The sequence below is a fragment of the Mixophyes fleayi genome, chromosome 11 (genome assembly GCF_038048845.1).
Source record: "Mixophyes fleayi isolate aMixFle1 chromosome 11, aMixFle1.hap1, whole genome shotgun sequence".
NCBI lineage: Eukaryota > Metazoa > Chordata > Amphibia > Anura > Limnodynastidae > Mixophyes > Mixophyes fleayi.
In genome coordinates this window covers 55908268-55928394 of record NC_134412.1, presented here as the reverse complement: position 1 = coordinate 55928394, position 20127 = coordinate 55908268, and the positions used below count along the sequence as shown (strand labels likewise).

The following is a 20127-nucleotide window of genomic DNA, read 5'->3' as shown; positions in this document are numbered from 1 at the left end:
TTAGATGCATACAGGGCTGCCACCAAAAAGTGTGGGGTCCAGTACAAATGTAACAGGCAGGGACCCCCTCCTTCCTTCTCTCACCCCACCCTCATTTTTAAATTATTCTCTACCCAACATTTGCCCCCCCCTTCTCTACAGTCACCTCATCCCGATTCCATCTTATTCCTGCAGTAGTTACTTACGTCTCTGCTTCCTCGTGCTATCACACTTTTCGGGTCCTCTCTACTGACAGCGCTGTGACGTTATTAATTACATGACATCAGCAGTGCTGCAGAGAGCCTCTCTGCCTTGTCAGGCTCTATCGGGAGCCGGGCACCTGGGACTGGAGCAAATGGCGGCAGCTATGGGGCCCCAACATCTTGGCAGTGGAGGCAGACATGCTGCCTACAAGGGGGCCTGCTGCCGCATTCCTTATTTACATGCAGAGGTCTCTCCCCACACCACCTCTCACATCTCAAGAGCAGCTGCTGCATAGAAATGGGGCCCGCTACCTCCTTTAATTCACTGCGGAGGCCCCCTCCCCAAATAAATTTGTCTGGACCCAGGGTTGGTGGGGCCCCACTCTGCTGTTGGGCCCCATACTGCTGTACTCCCTGTACCCCCCTGATGGTGGCCCTGGATACATATGTTAACCTCTGAGAAGCAAAAGTTCACTGGTAGCTCTCATAAAACAATTATTACAAGTTTCATGTTACTGTTTTTCTATTGACTTTTCAGACCACCTAACTGTAACTGCATGGACTATGCTGGATGAATTAGATGTCCATCCAAAGCAGGATACTTCAAGGGATATTGGCATCATTTCAAAGCATCTGTACATTTAAACAACAAACAAGCAGTGAAGCAGATTTGGTCAAAATATGCAGACGTCTCCCTACAACCCTGTGGGATGTATAGTGTTCATGTAATTGTTGATTTAGTGCTGCTCAGCAAGTGGGGAAACGTACATCTGCCAATGACTGGTTAGTGTACCTGTGGTATGTGCAAATTTATAAGGATTTTAATCCATATACCAGCTGTGATCATTTAAAGATCGCTGGTAAATGATGCATATACAATTAGCAGAAAAACACAGAAATATTGACTTTAAAACATAGATCCTTTGTAGATGGAACATAGCAACAAATATTTTATATGTAAATTCAATTAATTCATTATAACTGAATGCATGCATTAAATCCTTGCTCCAACATCAGTGTTGCAGCACCAGTTACTATATCTTATATATGGGATAATATAGCCACTACTGTAAATTATAACAATATTATAACTCATAAGGAGCTCTTTGACCTTATAAAGGCACAAGGCTGCAGCCTGAGGACTTTCATATAGGATTTATACCTCTAATATCCATAACAGTTTACAATCAGGATCTTGCTATTCCTCATAATACACAAGTGTTTTTAATGAACACTGAAGCAATTAGAGCACACCAATTATGAATGATGACATCAGAACTCGTAGTCTAATTAAATGTTATTTACATGAGTTTATACATACATTAGTATCACTTGTGTATTTTACTCTATATAATATACTCTATAGCAAGCAGGTACCTAGATCTTTAAGGGAATTGGTTGGTTCATTAATAGAGGTCACTGAGCAGAGACTAAGAAATGGTTATTCAGCCAGGCGGAAAGAAGACTAAGGTCACTGTTCCAGGGGCTGGAGTTAACCCATGAATAGTCTAGATTAATACAGAATGGGAAATTGATTGATTTGCAAAATATCACTTTGTAGGTCAAATATAACCCAGTGATGTCTGGCACTGAAGAATGGTAAGGTGTGCACTGTGGCCGATACTCTATAAAGATCTGTTTATGGTTGACTATGAGTGTGCATCAATTCTGTAATTACTAATAAAATTCAAATAATGAATGGTGTGGAGATCTGGGAAAACAATACAGATTTGGAAATTACAATCCTTGTAGAGTCGGATTACCTGTTAGGAAACATAGGCTACCGCATAGCACCTAGTGGGCATGGAGGGTCCTGGATTACGTGATCCTGTGTTTTGGGGTCTTAATCAGAATTATTTGGGCAATTTTAATAGTCAGATTTGAAAATAGAGATAATGAAAATATATTTTTTTATCTCTTTCACAGCAATTGTACTAGTTTTATAATAGTTAATTATATATTATGCTAAATGATGGTGCGTAAAGAAACTGTACAGCTTGCATATGCAATTTCAATCTTATAATCCAGGGCTACCACCCAGAAAATCCAAGGGCTTGATTCATTAAGGATCTTAACTTGAGAAACTTCTTATTTCAGTCTCCTGGACAAAACCATGTTAAAATGCAAGGGGTGCAAATTAGTATTTTGTTTTGCACATAAGTTAAACACTGACTGTTTTTTCATGTAGCACACAAATATCAACTTTAAATTTCAGTGTACAAATAAGCTATCAAGTATTTGTGTGCTACATGAAAAAACAGTCAGTATTTAACTTATGTGCAAAACAGAATACTAATTTGCACCCCTTGCATTGTAACATTGTTTTGTCCAGGAGACCGAAATAAGAAGTTTCTCAAGAAGATCCTTAATGAATCAGGCCCCAAATATGGAAATTACCTCGCAAGTATTCTGGGCAGAAACCAAGGATTAGTACCATCTTACAGGTGCCTGACCATAGTCAGTAATGCAATTTAACAAAGATGTAACACTTAGTGAAATAGGTAAAAATCAGTTCTTTGAGTTACATGGTGCAGGGTTAAAACATCCCGATATTGGCACAGCCTGCGGCTACTGAACCAGATACTGGTACAGTCACCAAGGAAAGATATGTATCCACTGTCTGTGGCTAATAATGATCGGTGACTTTTCTTACTGGTTCTCTTTGAATTTATTATGTTTTTCCATATGTAATGTGTATATATTCAAATCTTATATACTCGCAGGCAATGCAGGTGAACACACAATCACACCAATTTAGCTGCAATGAGAGCCCAAGCATACTTAGTTTTCTGCACAGAGCCTTTTAAAAGCAGATACAACCTAAAGCAGATAATTGCTTAGAGATTATAATTCTCTATTTTGTAGCACTGATCACAAAAGATCAATTGTTTACCTTCAGTGCACAAGACAATATTTTTATGTAGCCAATGCCTCCTTAAATAATAACAGCATATAATAGTACCTATGCAAACTATAGCTCAGAAAATACCCCTTATTCTAAAGTTTTGATTGGATAAAGTGGTATCAGGCAACCAACTAGCAAAAATAAAATAAAAAAAACAGAAAGAGCTTCTTCTTTTTTAGTACAACTGTGTCCACTTTAATCAGACATGAATTAGTTTCTTGTACACAAAGCCACTTGAGATTTTTTAAAAAGTAACCAAGTAGCTAATTTGTTTACAAACTTTTAGACAAGAACAATTCTGCAAGTTATATGTCATTGTTTTTGTCTCTTTCCTTTTAATCCATTTATCTCCTCTCAAAGCCCTCCCGTCAGTGTTATTTATTCATGTATGAAAATGATTACACATACTGCTTGTGGGCATAGTCTGGTGAAAAGGTGGCAGGTTGGACCAGTCCTACAAGTCCAAAATTATGATAAAGAGCTGGCAAAGAAGACGCAGACACACATCCAAGGTTGCTCACAGCCTGTATATAAAGATAGCATTGTAAGCGGGCAGGTTTCTCTTACCTCTCTGTCTGTATGTATTATCTAGTATTGTTTTATTAATTGTTTTATTGTTTTATTAATGTTTGTTCCCAATGTAAAAACGCTACGGATTTTGCTGGCGCTATATAAATAAATGATGATGATGATAGCATACAACTGTGTGTAACAGACCTGTCTTTTTGTCTCAGTCTCTATGCACCTGTTTTTCACAAGTAATCTAGCAGACAGACACAAGCACCCAAATAGGAGCATATTATATGGATGCTCCCATTTACACGCTCTCAGTAGCATACCCGTGATGTCAGGCATTTCTCTCAGTTAACCTGCTCAGACTGTTCTCTTGTGTTTAAGCAAAAGGCTGTGTTAGCCCTTCTATCTGTCTGATCACCTGATACAGACCCAGCTTGTTTTTTTTTACCCTGGTTGTTGTAAGCCTGACCCTGGTTTATATGTTCCTGATTGTTTTCTTGCCTGCCCCTGACCTTGCCTTGTATATTGACTAGGATTTCTCTATCGTCCTTCTATATAGGTCAGTTACTGCGTAGTGAGGATAATTTGAATGCCACAACCTGTGAGTCCCCAAGTCCATCAATCACTTCCGGGGGAACCTTGTGAAAAGCAGGGGCTTCCTATTAGACTGTCCTTCAGATCTAACCAGTGTAATTGGCTAGCAGCTTAGTGGGTCTATATCTAGGACAACTTCTTACACTGTGGTGGTACAGACATGCTCTGCACAATAAAGTGCTTTGTGAGATAAGAGTACCTTTAAGGATAGATTGGGCATATCATTTCAGAAACTAGGCAAATGAGAACAATTGAAATGTACCTTAAAAACCAGAATTTACTCTATTTCTCAAGTTACTTAAGTGCTGAAGATAAAAAAAGAGGCTGATTGATGTGAATGTGTTCTCTGTACAGCGCTGCGGAATTAGTGGCGCTATATAAATAGATGATGATGATGATGATTTTGGAATTCATAGCTAATCTGGCTACTGGGTACCAAATCTGCATATGGAAAAACCATTTTGTGCTGCAGGAGGGAAAGTGTAAAATGCGCAACCTGACTTACAGTATGAGCCGGATGCAGCCAAACCCAACTCTAAAAGTCAATGTAAAATAGGACTGGCCAGTATGTGTGTACAGCATTTGCCTTGCATGCAAAAAAATTTGCATTTGGACTCCTGAAGTGCAGTGATTTAGTCGGCTGCAAATTGTGCACCCAGGCAAAATGTACACCTAACTCTAAAACAGTATATAAATATATAATTTATGTGCTGACTCATAGCACTTATGCTGTCTCTGGAGTTTCTTCTCTTTTTAGCTTATTTTTCCCTTGGTTTACATGAGGTGATGAGGGGCATTAGTTGTTCTGATAAACAGACAAACAACTGGAGAAAGAAGTGTCCAGTGATGACATGTTGGAAATGAAGAATAAAGAGATGCCTGTGACAGAGAGACAAGAGGACAGAGGGAGCCCAGGTAACACTCCCCAGGAGGCTTCACAGACCCTATTCTGATATGTAGAAGTAGGACAGGCACCTCTTACGTTTATTCGAGCTTGGTATTCTGCACTCCCCACAGAGTTGCGTGCAGCACATCTGTACACACCCCCATCCAAAATCTGCGGGCTGCTGACATTCATATAACTGATGGTGCTGCCATCTGAGGCGGTGTATTGATTGGATCGGTGCCCTGAATCCCGTTGGATAGGCTCCTCATCCAGAGTCCAACTGATGGTAGGGGGAGGAGCTCCTTTGGCAGAGCACATAAGTGAAAATGGCTCTCCTGGGTTCATAACCTTTTCACTGAATGATGAGAGGATACGAGGTGTCCCATCTGTGAGGGCAAGAGGACACAATTACTACAGTTTGCTCTTTTTCTTAACTAAACCCAATCTTTCTGATGAAGAGTTTAATTGACTGATATTGCTTCCTGATTGACAGAGGCTGTCCTATGTGCATAACATGAACATAGGTGACTGTGACTCATGAGTAACAACTCCAAATATGTGTCATCTACAGAATGAAAGATAATGTTAATAAATAACATAGAGAAATTATCCCTAATATATGATATATGGATGCTATACTAACCCAAATAAAACACCATCACTCATTTGCTAAGATGACTATTATAAAGATAAATACATTCTTGACCCCAGTGCAAGGCTGTGTTTACCCAAAAACGTACAAGAGCAACCCTTTAGTTCATTTCATATACACACAGTAACATACATAATTTGTGAGGTTGAAAAAGTCAAAAATGTATCAAGTTCAACCTTTTCTAAATTCAAGCCCTGCTGATCCAGAGGAAGGCAAAACAAAATCCCCAGCAAGGCACCTGACAATATAATCTCATAGGGTCGAAACCCTCCCAGTTACATAGCATTTGGATTAATTCCCTGGAACAATCACTCCAACTGTGTAATTTACTATAAACTAGTACTATTACTTGGGCAGAGAATTCCATATTGTGACTACCGTAACAGTAGAAATTCTTTTCAAGTTGACAATTAAAACAACTTTCCTCCGGCTTCAATGGAAGTGATTTTGTCACCTACATAGATCTAGGCATGGATATGTATGAAATGGCTGTTAAGTTTGCCACACACTCTACAATAATGTCTGAGATGTTGTGCACATATCCTGATATCAGTGTGTGTGGCCCCAAACCAATCTCAATGGGCGATAATAATCCTATCAATATTGATTGGATTGTAATTTTAAGACATGTTGGTAAATGAGGTTGGTGTGCGATCATCTTCTGACCACTCTAACAGGATCCAGAGGTGCTGGAACTGATTTGGATAATGCTTAGACCATTCACACTTTGATGGCCAAATTAGGCACCAATCTTGTTGATCGACACTCAACACTTGGCAGTTGACATTCAACCAACTTTTTCCATCAGATGTACATATTAATTATGTTCATCTCAAAAGTGCCTTTTTGCCCAAACTAAGCCAATATAATTTGTCTAGCCTTCTTGTATAATGTACTGTCTTTTTTCTCTCTCTTCAACAACTGTGCCTCAAGAAATGAGTGCAGTTTGCAAAATGAATTAATATATTTCATCAGTTGTATCAATGGATGGAGGTTTCACTTACCTTCTAGCACCACAATTGCAAAGTCTTGGACAGTTTGTGTTTTACGGCTCCCGAAACATTGATATGCACCAGAGTGGATTTTTTGAGCACTGCTTATAACAAGTGTTTCATTATCTGTTCCTCGTATAGAGATGAACTCATCCGCCTCAATGGGCTCTGTATTCCGGTACCATCTAACATTGTAGCCTGGAGATCCACTGATGGAACAGGATAATATTACTGTGCTGCCAATGCCAGTTTTGAGCTTCTTGGGTGTTAGAGTCACACGGAGTGGTTCTGTGAGAGGAAAGAACCCAGGAGTGAAATTCTCACTCAGCTTTCTTAAAGTCCCTGATATTTCTTCTCATTCTTACAAGTGATGGTTTGTTATAGCTGCTTTAATAACGATTAATGTTGGGTAACAAGATATATATTTCAGGAGCACTTGGTACCACAACGGGACTGCACATTAACTATGTTAAAGGTATGTCAGACCACATTGCGAGATGAGAGCACCAACATGAAGTGTACACACAGCCCAAACAGCGGGTTGACCTATGGATGGCTAGACAATCTGGTGAAAAGACCTGCTAGGTATGTGTTCATGCACTGCACTCAACTCCGTGACATCAGAATCAAGTATAGAAAAGGGAATATATTCTGGGTATCAGGTCTCATTGGATGCCCCGGAGAGCCACATGTGACCGCTGGCCATCTGTGGCCTACCAATGATATAAATTCAAATAGAATTGTAAACTGGCAGAGCACTCTCAAGAACCAAACCCCATGACCATCACTGCTGAGCTCCATAAGCCAATGTTCACCGTGCCCGTTATGCCATGTGAATAAAATAAATGCAATGAATTTACAATTATTTAAATGCTTATTACTGTTTTTATGCTGGAGAATACACATAAGAAAAAATAAACTAGGGGGAACAAGATATATATGTATAATAGGGAACCACATAAAATAATACAGGTAAAGAATTAATTTCCAAACAAGAGAAGAGTGTGGATGATTTAGCATTCATGGACATAATTTCTTCCAAAACCTTCACTTATTATCACTTGTAATCTCTAGTGTTCTGTTCCTAGCCTATAAGTAACAGTTCCCTATAAATTGTGCTATGCTTTTAACATGTAATATCCCCCCTCCCCTGTGTGCATGTGCAGAATCTGCCAGGCTCTGTGTAAATGCCACTGAACAATGTCACACTTGCCTTGGTGCTAGGTGTTGTGTTGTCATGTGCGGTCACACAGTGACACAATGATATACCCTGCAGTAACACAGCTACACTTGTTATCACATGGTGGTACTGTAGCCAGTGGTATACATGCCACCTACTTAGTCAGACAAACAAATACATGAAATACACAGTACATACAGTATATATCTGCATTAGGGCTGGACAAATTCCAGTCTCCAGGTCAACATGACTGACTAAAAGATATGACTTGGGCACTGATTCAAGTTCCCTCTTTTGCCTTTTTATTATTTTTAATGAAATACCCCTCTGCAAGGCATCGGACAGGAACATTAGAACTGGTTCCCACTGATTTCAATTTCCTGAAACAGCATTACAACAGGCCCTGTTATTGTAATATCAGGTATTACTTTTAATGTAGTCATATGTTGGCCATTATAAGATAAGCTATGGTACACATTTTTGCATGGATTGCAAATAGTTTGTTACAAAACTGGTTCCCCTAAATTTATGTCCTGACATTTGGCTCTTGCATAAACCTGTCCAGCCTTGAGTTAAACCAAACCAAAAAATAAAAATGAACTACCGTCACTTATTCAGATACATTATAAATTATATAACCCAATATCAGAGTATGCACATACACTGCCCTTTTGACATAAATACACAAAGAATACAATGCAGTGTCTACCTAGCTGACACAAAAACAAGCAACATCCTATTTTTCCATATAATCAAGTACATTTTGGGTTATTTACATGATCTTGTATCTCACCTATTACTGTCAAGGTGCCAGTGACCTCTGCAGAGCCAAAGCTATTGGTGATCTCACAGATATAGGTTCCACTGTCTTCTAGACGCAAGTCTGTCATACTTAGGCCTGTATTACGTTTGCTCCAGCGGCTGTCAGAGGGCACAGGGCGGCCATCTTTAATCCAGCGAGAGGCCAAGTTTGGGTATCCTGAGGCAATACATGGCAGCTCCACCTTATCTCCCACAAACACCTCCTGGGATTGGAATCCATCAAGGAGAATTGGGACAGACTCTGCAGGCTCTGAAGAGCACAAAAATAGGAGAAGTCATAAATATGTATAAACATGTAAATAAATATCAAACCTATATGTGTATCCTGTCAGTTATTATTGCTTCATATGAAGAACGTAGAGGTGCTAACCTGACACTAACCTGACACTATGAGACGTGCTCCATTGCTTTGCCGTGTCTCTCCACTGTAGCGATGTCTGGTGATGCAGCGATAGGTGGACAGCGCATCCTCCTTCTGTACATCAAGGATGTATAGTGCACCCAATGGTGAGGTGACAAATCTGCCCTCTAGTAGAAAATAGAACAAGCGAGTTACGAGAGGGGCAGTGGTAAGAGATATATGAGGTCAAGGTACATATATTGCCGGTACACAGTTATAGAAAATGAAGGGGCGTCGTTATAAGGAGGGGTGAGGGGCGGATTAGTCTTAGGATGGAAGTACATAAAAATAAAGGCACATAATGAAGGAGTGTAAGAAGAGAAACAGAAAGATTCAGTTGCTGCTCATTAGTTAGATTGCCATTCATTTCTACCTTCTGCCAATGCCAACACTGCAAGTGCCAAAGCTGTCACCTACACAGCTTCCTGTCACATAGTCACCCTGTGCCAGGCTTTTTATAGCACAGTCAGGCTGCTGTAACATATAGCACACCTCCCCTATGTACCAGTGGACACGTACTGTATAGAGAACACACCACCACACAGGTCATATGGAAATATATATTACTATTTAACTTTATATTATATTTTTAAAAACATGTACAAATATAGCAATTAAGGCAAACATATAGTAAGAATAAACACTGTGACTAAACTAGTTTAACCATAGAGGTACAGTGATAGAAAATGAGAAGACGAAAGGCCTATTGTTATCCCCTATAAACATTAATCACAGAAGATACATTCTATATCAGCTGTTCTTTACATATATCAAATGCTGTAAAATAAATAAACCCCATTAAGTGTTATTTTATATACCATAGCAGGGAGAGTGTACAATGGGTTTATGTTAAACGTAACAATAAATGTGTAAAAAGAACCCTCTAACTTATATACTACAAACATGGAAGAGATACAACCTGTGCAAGGATGTGACATGTCTTTAATAATTGCATTTTAATTTTTCAACTTTTCTTTTTGCCACTCCCAACCTAAATTGAACGCAGACCTGTCACCTTCACACAGTGAAGAAGGTGGGCTGAACCAATGTTCACTGGGATGCTCATGCCTCAGTGATGCTACCTGTGACTAGTTAGTGTGTGGGCTGTGTTCTCATGAATATTGGCTCAGTCCAGAAAAATGGCTGCATTCTGCATGTGGATGACTGTGTACATTTTACATCCTTCCCTTCACAGCTCCAAGCTCGTCACATCGTGATGATAATTTTTGTTTCATCTGATGGTGTCACTAAAGGAAGGCTTGTGGAAGGAAAGAGATTAATGAGGAAAGTCAATGAAAGGTCAACAATGTCTACGCCTGTCACTTGGATGGTTTGAGGGGAATAGTAAATGGGAAGGTCCATTCACATATTTTAATACGCAGATTACTGCATGCTGTAAAACCCATCGAGAACATAATTCATCCAATGGTAGCCATCAGAAAAATGCCGGGGACAGTTTTTAAAAGTGCAGGGGTGCATGAAGCCTTAAAGTCTAATTTAATTTTACCTAAACTATGTAAAGATATGGAAACTATTATTTAGAATGATTTTTGTACTTTACAGCATTATGGCTAAAATGTACAAAAACACATTTGAAAATGAGCCCCTGGCACCCCCATCTTTAAATAACAGGTCATGTATATTTAACAAGCTAAAACCATAAGGGTCATTTACACAAAATAATGAACTACCTGCTATTTATTGTTGGCTAGGTACACTCTGGATTAAAGTGTATCTAACATCTCCTGTCCCTACTCTGATTAAAACTGTTTCCATGGGAGACCATTTGAAATACAGGAAAAGGGTATACAGGCTGCACCCTCTGTTGTGTTATTTTACCAATATAGCTGAATGTTTAAACAACAAAAAAGAAACCATTGAAACTGAACGGTTTAAAGCCAAGGTAAGAGGAAGGAACTGAGACATCAGGGGTAGAACCTATATTTCCATCAGTTCAATAATCCCTTATTAATGTGTGCCTAGCCAAAGATAAAATTTAACAAGTCATCATGTCTGAGCTTTAAAAGGGTAGCGGCCAAGCAACAACTGTATTGCATGCTGGGGTGTGAAACTAATTGTGCATTGGATGGCCATCACCCCATCTGTGTATCCTACAGAGCCGCCTTCCCCATGACATCTCGTAGCCTGTTCTTTCCCCCACTGCACTGTGTCTGTTTGTCGGTTGCACAGTTGTCAATATTTGAATAGATATCATAGAAATTTTCCTGCAGCGCAGGTACGTCTATGCCAATGGCGGGCATCACTGTTAAGGGATTAAAGGGAACAGAAATTGGTGAGGCAAAGTGCCAAAATAGGGAAAGATATAAAGTAAACATATGGAGCAAAACAATAGAAGGTAAATAGTATAAATTGGTAAGAATGGAAAATTACATCTTGTCAGTCATAAAAAACTGTATCTGTAAATGCCTCTCAGGGTATAGAATATAGACAAGGCTTATTTTGTTCTTCATATAAGGGCTTGTGAAAAAAAGTTTAGAAACAAAGTGCAATCCACTCACACACTACAGATGGGCACAGCACCACCACCACTAGCAACAATCACAATGCAATGCATGCATGCAGGCAACATAATGCAGAAATAGAACAGCCCCCAAATGTCAGATCTTAAGCTTTGGTAAAGCTGCTTATCCTTTGGCTACCTAGGAGTCAGCTGCAACTGCTTTCAGACATGCCACTTGGTGCTAATTCTAAAGAGATATCACATTCAAAAAAATAAACAATACCCCCCAAAACCTGTCTTCCTAGTTCTACATCCTGAATCTCACACTACAAAGGACCATTTAAATGGAAATCCCAATGCCTGAGTTATGTAAAAAAAACCTACTTCTTATATGGCTACAGAAGAACATATAGGCCCAACATGATTTACATCTCCTTGTGAATGTAATAATCAACTGGTTACATGCCTATTTCATTACTACTCATACACACAACACTCGCAGTCTGTGTTTGGTGGATTCATACACAGAAGAGTATAGACATGCAACTTCTTTGAATTTTTCTAAGCTGTATTCATATCAGCTTATAAACAAATGGTAGACATATGGGGTGTATCGTCACATTTTTTGCACTGCACATGCTCAGAAAATTAACTTATGCGACTTTTTGGCACTTGTGATCCCTTACACTTGAAGAGGCGTAACGGGGGAGGGGAGGAGTGTGCTAATGTAGTCAATAGGGCGTGTTCCAGCAATTGCATTTGGACTCGCGACAGGGACATAGTCGCGGACATGACTAACAAATCGGTTTAATAATCCTAATATCCTGTTTTTGGCTGAATTCCGCTGCCCAAAATACCTCTGCTGTTCATAGAAGGCACACTACACAAGGTGGACCATCTATTTGGCTACATGCCAGCTCCCAGGCGTCTTCCCCGCCGGCGTGCTGTCCAGGGCTTACATCTCCTCTCAAACCGGGGGCTAAATTTGGGCTGAGACATGAGCTGGCGGCGAGGTTGTCCCAGTAACGCCCTCTCTTTCCACAGTGGATCTTAGTTGCAGAGCAGACCAAAAGAGGTGCCCCACAATACTCATCACCTTCTTTCAATGCACTTTGCAGTGTCCTGAGGCACGGGCTTGCTGTGGTCACGATCTGCACCAAACCCTGGTGTCACCTGGTTAGTATGCCTGAAGCGGCTGATTAAAGTAAAAAATCCAACTACTTCCCTCCTGGAGCTCCTCCAGTGGATGGTGGTAGCGGGTTGTCTGCTTCGTGCTGAGATTCCGTTTCGCGGGCTCTGGGGCGGTGGCCATCTTGACATCCTGATGTTGCGGGCTGCATTTGGAATACCAGGCATAGCTCTGGGTTGATTCAGAGATCTGGTCATAACATTACAAAAGAGGCCGCTTTCTGGTTTACAGCTGGGTACGCAGTGAGTACTGGCACATGAACGATGCTTTTTGTCCCCTGACAATCATTGTCGACAGCTTGTCAATATCTTTCTGCTGAACTTGCTGCTACAGTTCTGGTATTAGGTCCAGCTGCAGTTGGTAGCCACAAATAAAAATCTCTGCAAGTGACATTTCTTCTCTATTGCTGCAAGATAAGCGGCTGGGATTATATGTGTCATTCAAGGGGTTGATTGGATCTTTATACACTTATACACTAATACTAGAAGTTGAACGGCACCATCTCTGGCTATTGCTCCATATATAATCACAATAAAATGGGAAAACATAATCAGACGGCCACGACCAGACTCGAGCGTTTTGCACACCAGCTCCAACAACTGACCCTCGACCCTCCTCTGATGCTACCCAGTGGGACCAGGTAGATTCACTCTTTGAAATACAATAAATACGAGAAAGGGTTGGAGAAACCAAAAATCATATCTCTACTTTTGAAGATGCTGCAGCACTTGTGAAAGGGGAGTTGCAGAGCCTTGCTACACAAGTTTCCCAGTGTAAAAGCAAATTGATAGATCTAGAGGGCCCTGAGGCGCAATAATCTTCGGTTTGTCTGTCTACCAGAACATGCAGAGGGATCCGCTCCGGAACAGTTTCTGGAAACCTGGCTAACTGAGCTCCACCGCGTGCACCGTCACAGACATTTATAGCAAAACTCCTACACTTCAAAGATAGAGACACGGTCCTTAGTTTGGTAGGCCTAAAGGCCCTCACCATCTCCTGTATTTCCTGACTTCCCATTGGATGTTCAGAAGTCGAGAGCTCAGTTCTCCTCAGATAAACAAAAGCTACGGGAGATAAATTTGCCATACTCTATGCTGTTCCCAGCCAGGCTAAGTGTGGAGGCACAGGGCCAACACCACTTCTTTTCTACACCTCAGGAAGCATGGCGTGGCTGGAAAGATCCCCGCTGCAGGGAGATAGGAATGTGCCTTAATGTTCTTATTGAGCTTGGAAACTTGAAATAGTTAATGCCAATATTCTTTTCTACTTATAATTGTATAGTGTGTCCTAGTGTTTCTATTTTACAGGATTGGCGACGAAGATTCAGCTATAAATTTATCCATAGGAGGGTTCATGCTAGATATAGCTAGGACCTTATAGCTCCTCCATTCTGTAGCTATTTAGAGGATTTTTATTTTTTAGTGTTTTAGTGTTTAAGGGGTTTGTTTAGGGATGAAGGGCCTCATTCATTAAGGATCTTAAATGAAGAAGTATCTTATTTCAGTCTCCTAGACAAAACCATGTTACAAAGCTAGGGGTGCAAACTAGTTTTCTGTTTTGCACATAAGTTAAATACTGACTGTGGAGAGACTATCTCTTTGACAAGTACAAACGCCATCTTCTATTTTCACAACACCGACAATACTCAGAGGCCAACATGTGTGGAAATTACCTAGCCTGTTTAGCAAGGCAGCAACAGACCAGCAGAACTAACCCAGCAATTTACAACAATCAACACGTGCAAGTTTTTAGGGGAGGTGAAATTGTTGATATATTTTTCCAATACTATAAAGGTACTTACACTTCTAGGTTAAAATACTCACATACTCAATTAACCGCATATTTGGATTCTATTAAATTCCCTTGTCTCTCTCAGGATTCGACTTCCCTTTTGAATGCTCCACTCACAGTTGAAGAAATAGACGCTGCTATATTCTCATTTCCTAATCATAAGGCTCAAGGAATTGACAGTCTATCTATAGAGTTATATGAGAAATGTAGAAACTTTTTTGTCCCACAATTACTAGACACTTTTAATTGTTTGTATGACTTGGGCTCTCTGCCACCTTCAATGTCGGAGGTGCTGATAATGGTCTTGCCAAAACCAGGAAAGGATCCCCTTTATCCCGAATCCTCTAGACCCATCTCTCTCCTCTGTACTGATGTTAAAATATTAGCCCAAATTCTTGCTACCAGGTTTCTGAGGTCGTTCACCCTGATCAAACAGGGTCTATGCCCGGTAAATCCACCATTTCGAATCTACGCTGTCTTTACACTCACATTCAGCTGCCCCATGTGGCTGAGGGGGGGTGAGGCAGTGGTAGTGTCTTTGGATGCTGCCAAGGCCTTCAACTCGGTTGAGTTCAAGTACTTATGGGAAGTGTTACATAGATTTGGGTTGGGAACGGAGTTAAGTGGATTCAGTTACTATATTTAGCTCTGGAGGCAAGAGTCTCAGTAAATGGCCACACATCCTCACCTTTTAAATTTGGGGGAGGGACCAGGCAAGGTTGCCCTTGTCTCCAGCATTATTCGCATTGGCTATAGAACCACTGGCCTGTTTGATTAGAGATCATCCACAAATTGTAGGGCTCCCAGTGGGGAAGGTTCGGGATACTATAGCTCTCTGTGCTGACGACATATTACTATTTCTGTCTGACTCTGATGCCTCTCTTGACCGCCTACCAGATGTAGTTAATAACTTTGGACACTTTCTGGTCTAATGATTAATTGGGACAAATCTTATGTATTCCAGCTTAATGGTGTGATACCCCCTGATACCGAAAATAGACATTCCCTTAAATGGACCAATCATTTTAAATATCTTGGGGTCTGGATATCCAGGTTTTCAAGTGAATTTGTTTCCTTCAACATAGACCCGGTTATAGAATATTTTAAAAAGAAATCTCACACATGGAAGAGACTTCCCCTTACGGTCACAGGCAGAATCAATTTATTTAAAATGGTTGTTCAGCCAAAAATTTTATACATTCTCCAACACTCCCCAGTCTATCTCCCAAGCTTGAATCCATTAACTCACTCTGCCATATGTGGGTTACAAATTGTCACAAGGGATTAGAGCACTTCGATCTATCGTAGTGTGGAAAGATACTAATTACTAATTTTTATTGTTATTAATTTACATATATTTATATTTTGATGATCAGAGGATATTTTTTAATATGACCCTCTGCGGCTGATTTCCAACATTGTCTTTATGTTTGCAAGTTGAATGTAAGTGTCTGAGATGTGTCTGTTGTCAAGTGGATGCACCTGCTACTCATTCAGACCTGGGCGCATCTCTACTTACGCATACACTAGCATGTGACTTTTTTTACGCTGGTATTCCACTCTGAATCAGGCCCATAAAGCATACCAACTCCATCAATCATGGTAGAGGATAGTCTCTAAAGATTTCTTGTACTGTTTGTTTAATCCTACTATATAAAACCTACATATAACTCCCATACATTGAGCATTTGAATGCTTCTCTTTGATTTGGAGTGATATTCAGTGATGTCCCTAGTTCACATTTTTACAGATTACCATTCGAGCAAATGGGATGATGGATCTAACAGAGTCTTTACCTCCAGCTCCCCATAGGCTAGAATCTCTCCATTCACAAAACCAGTCTCAAATGTATGCAGGAAGATTAGGTGACAGGGAAGTCGTATTTGGGTCTAGATGAAAATCCTTAGAAGATAAATGAGTATTTGATGCTCACGGAGGGGAGGAAAATCCATTTGCCTGTCTGTGTAAAAATTAATGATCTTGATTACAAATCAAAATGGCTTCCACCTGTGGGTTTATTTCAGAACGTGAGCTGAAAGTGATATTGTAGCTAAGCAGAGAGTAAAGCAAGGTAGCAATATTTATAGTCAATTAAATCTAACGGTTTTGTTCTTTAAATAGATGTTTGTGTGTGTGGCCATTCTGTGACCTCCACATTAGAGATGAAATAGAAATTCTGCCACAAACTAAGCCTTGTGAGTTTAAGATTTAATAATGTTTGTGTCATAGTATTTATATATTCAGCACATTAAAGCACACATTCACACTTTTATCTAAGAGGTGTAAGTGATATTATTGTAGCAGCTAATCCATACATAAACACACACAGCTGATCGATCAGCAGCAGTTAAAATAAAGTGAGAGGTGAGGGCAGGAGAGAAGCGGGGGGGAGCACCATCTCATTGCTGGGATGAAGGATGAATGGAGCAGGAGGAGGAGGGGGGCCACCCCATCGTTCAGATTAATGTGCGCTGGATGGAGCCCTGGCGGCCAATCTGGATCGATCGACATTTGTCAAACTGAATTGGGGAGTCCCCAAGCACTACTCAGCACGGGTAAGCTCCAGGGAAGGTAAAGGGAGGAGAGAGGAGCAAAAGTATTGAGAGAGGACGGCTAAAATGAGAATACAGGATGTGGAGAGAGGATGTGGAAAGACCTGGAGCTGAATGTTGTAATGTGAGAATAGTATGTAGCGTGGACGGCAATGAATAATGAGAAGATATTATTATATAGAAGATCTGATATCACAACACTGCCTATATAGTTATTTCATGTCATGAGTTGACACTGTGGAAGGCTGGCATTAGTATTAGTTAGTGTTCTTCTACTGCATAGGTTAGTGTTGGCTAACCTGTGACACTCCAGGTGTTGTGAAACTACAAGTCCCAGCATACCCTTTCAGCAATAAGCTGCTATACGTTGGCAAAGCATGCTGGGGCATGTAGTTTCACAACACCTGGAGTGTCACAGGTTAGCCAACACTGACATAGGTTATGTTTGCAACACAATGGCAGCAAATATATTTCTAGGATCAGTGTATGCTTAGCACGGGGCAGCCATTATTAAAATAGGGCCACTTTCTAATCTAATGTATGTGGTGTAGGAGTGTATAGAGTGACTTCAACACCTGAGAGAGTGACATTTCATAAGATATGACCTTTTGTTTATTTAGCACCAACAGAATCAAAGTGCCCTGATTTCCAATAAACATCATGCCAGATCAGCAGGTCGGTCAGGAAAAGAGACTCAGGGGCTGAAGGGTTAAATAAACTAGATGAATAGGAAAGTGCTGGTGGGAGTCATTCTTTTAATATTCTAATAAGGTCTGTCTGTATGTGTGGAGCACAAAAAAATAGAACAGGTTTATAGCAAACTGTGATTTTGAAGACGGTAAACAATTTGATATTCGGTTTGATCAGTATAGTGCAAGTTATACTAATGACAACAAGTGCAGGACAACTACCAGGCACCCCATTAGCTGAATTATCCAAAGTATTTTTTCAGCCCGCACAGACTCTTCAACGATTTCAATAATCTATTTCTCTGATATCATGATATTTTTTTTTTTACATAAACATATAATGATACAAATAAACATTGCCCTGTCTGCTCTTGAAATATTTAGATAGCACTGCCATGCAGAATCCAAAAGGTGTACTAATGTGACTAGCGGGATGTGGCCTCTACCAAAGTGGAACTGTCACCCCACACAGCAAGATTAGTGACACCTGTAAAAGTCAAGCCAAATTTCTTTTTAAATATTAAAAAAATGTCTCATCCCATTGATTTGCATATAATACTATGATCAGACAGGAAGAATAAAGCTCAGAGCCTTGAGACGGAATCAGTGCAGGATGTTAATTGTCTATTCTTCAGTTGGCCGTGGCACACCTGTGGGTAATATTAGTGGTGGCGTTCCTTTGTCTGTAACTAGGCATATTTACATGACACACTTCGCTTATAGGTGTATACTTTAAATGAGACCCTATATTTACAAGACTTTTTTTTACCAATTAACAAATATGGCTAGTAGGTACAAACTTCTTGTCTTGCATAGGATTGGAAATAAAGACACTTTATTAAATAAGACCCAAAATGTCCTAATCTCAATAGCAAGAGATAGGTCGGTGCCAAAATATCCACTCATTTCTGGGCATGGAAGGTGCAAAATACCATTTTAAATTCTGCGTACAATGCCTAGAGGCTTTGGACATGCAATGTAAGTTTTGTGAAGTTATCGGACACCCAATCCTCCGCATAAGAATTTAATAACACCCCTGTCTCAAAAGGACAAGCAGTGTCCTATGTAACAAAAATAATCCTATTGAATTATGTGTCCACCACAATGCTAAGTGTCACAACCATCTCTACCTGCCCACTGTCCAGACTTGGAGGGTCTAGGCTGTGATCCCTGTCACCATGGGAAGGGGTTAAGTGAACACGGGCTCTTTTCACCACTCTTGCTACAAGGTTTTATTTCTAATTAAGCTGTAATCAGAGTGGGAAGACACCCAGGGTTTGCACCAAATGACTTGTACACACTCTGCAGATTGGGTCCCTATTCGGCCACGCTGCAAGAGCATTCTCCCTGAAATTCATTAGACATGCATGAGAGGGGCCTTATGAATAGAATTGCATTTAAATGGATTTTCTGAGAGAAGAGAGAGCAGCGGAGGGAGGGGGAGAGGGAGAAAGGGGCTGAGTGTGTAGGAGGAAGAGAAGCAAATAGAGGGATAGAGAAGGATAGAAGAGAGAAAGGAAAAGGGTACAGGAGAACACTATCAACACAGGGAAGAGGAACACAGATGGGAATAGCCACATTTGGAAGGAGAGTTCTACACAAACAGAGGTTTAAATAAAGAGAGTAATAAAAAGAGAGATGGAGACTGTTAAGGAGAGAAATGGAAGCAAATGTATGAGGGATGATAGGAAGTGTTGTTACTGAGATAGTGAGAAACAGAGACAGCAGGAGAGGGGGAGTGAAGTGTGAGACAACGGAAAGAAGATGAAGAATGGCAGAAGAACAGCAATGAATTGGATGCATTATGTTAACCTATTCATTACAGTGGGCACTAAAGTAAAGGTGTTCTCAGCCTTCTTTCCAGCAGCTCACAGGGTGGCATTACTAGATGATCCCACTGTTCTAATGCTGCGTGTGCCCATCTCCCTGAGAAAGATTCCCAGCCAAGCAGCTGCAGCATGTTCGTTAGATCAGCTGCTCTGGGTATAAATTAATTAGTCTTCCCAAGGAGGCAGAAAGACAAAGGGAGAGACAGAGCACTGGCTAATACCAGACAACGACAGCCTAGCAAGGCAAGGTATTAAAGAGCAGGGAGGGAGGCTGCTAATCCTATCAACCAGCTACTATCTGATCAGAACAATTAGGATTTCTGTAGCGCAGCGAAAAAGGGGAATCTGAGGGAGGTGATGATTGGGAAATTAGAGTATAGAAGGTGTCAAAATTTGGGTCATATGAAGAATAAGAGTGGGTGAGAATGAGGAGTACAGGTGGGCATAAATCAGAGCATGATAATGTACAAACAGAGGTTTTATACAG

The 20127-nt window shown here is 40.5% G+C and overlaps 1 protein-coding gene across 3 annotated transcripts in view; it reads right to left on the bottom strand.

Moving 5' to 3' along the window:
- The window catches only part of DSCAML1 (DS cell adhesion molecule like 1), a 197599-nt gene that overhangs the window by 37879 nt on the left and 139593 nt on the right, over window positions 1–20127 (bottom strand). For 2 of the 3 annotated variants that reach the window (XM_075189928.1, XM_075189929.1), the window contains exons 4-7: window positions 9111–9257; window positions 8701–8979; window positions 6740–7015; window positions 5173–5469 (exon numbers count right to left, since the gene is read on the bottom strand). In XM_075189928.1, the coding sequence (XP_075046029.1) occupies window positions 5173–5469; window positions 6740–7015; window positions 8701–8979; window positions 9111–9257 (999 nt within the window). The remainder of the gene's footprint in view (window positions 1–5172; window positions 5470–6739; window positions 7016–8700; window positions 8980–9110; window positions 9258–20127) is intronic. The other variant, XM_075189930.1, reaches the window with a different exon arrangement.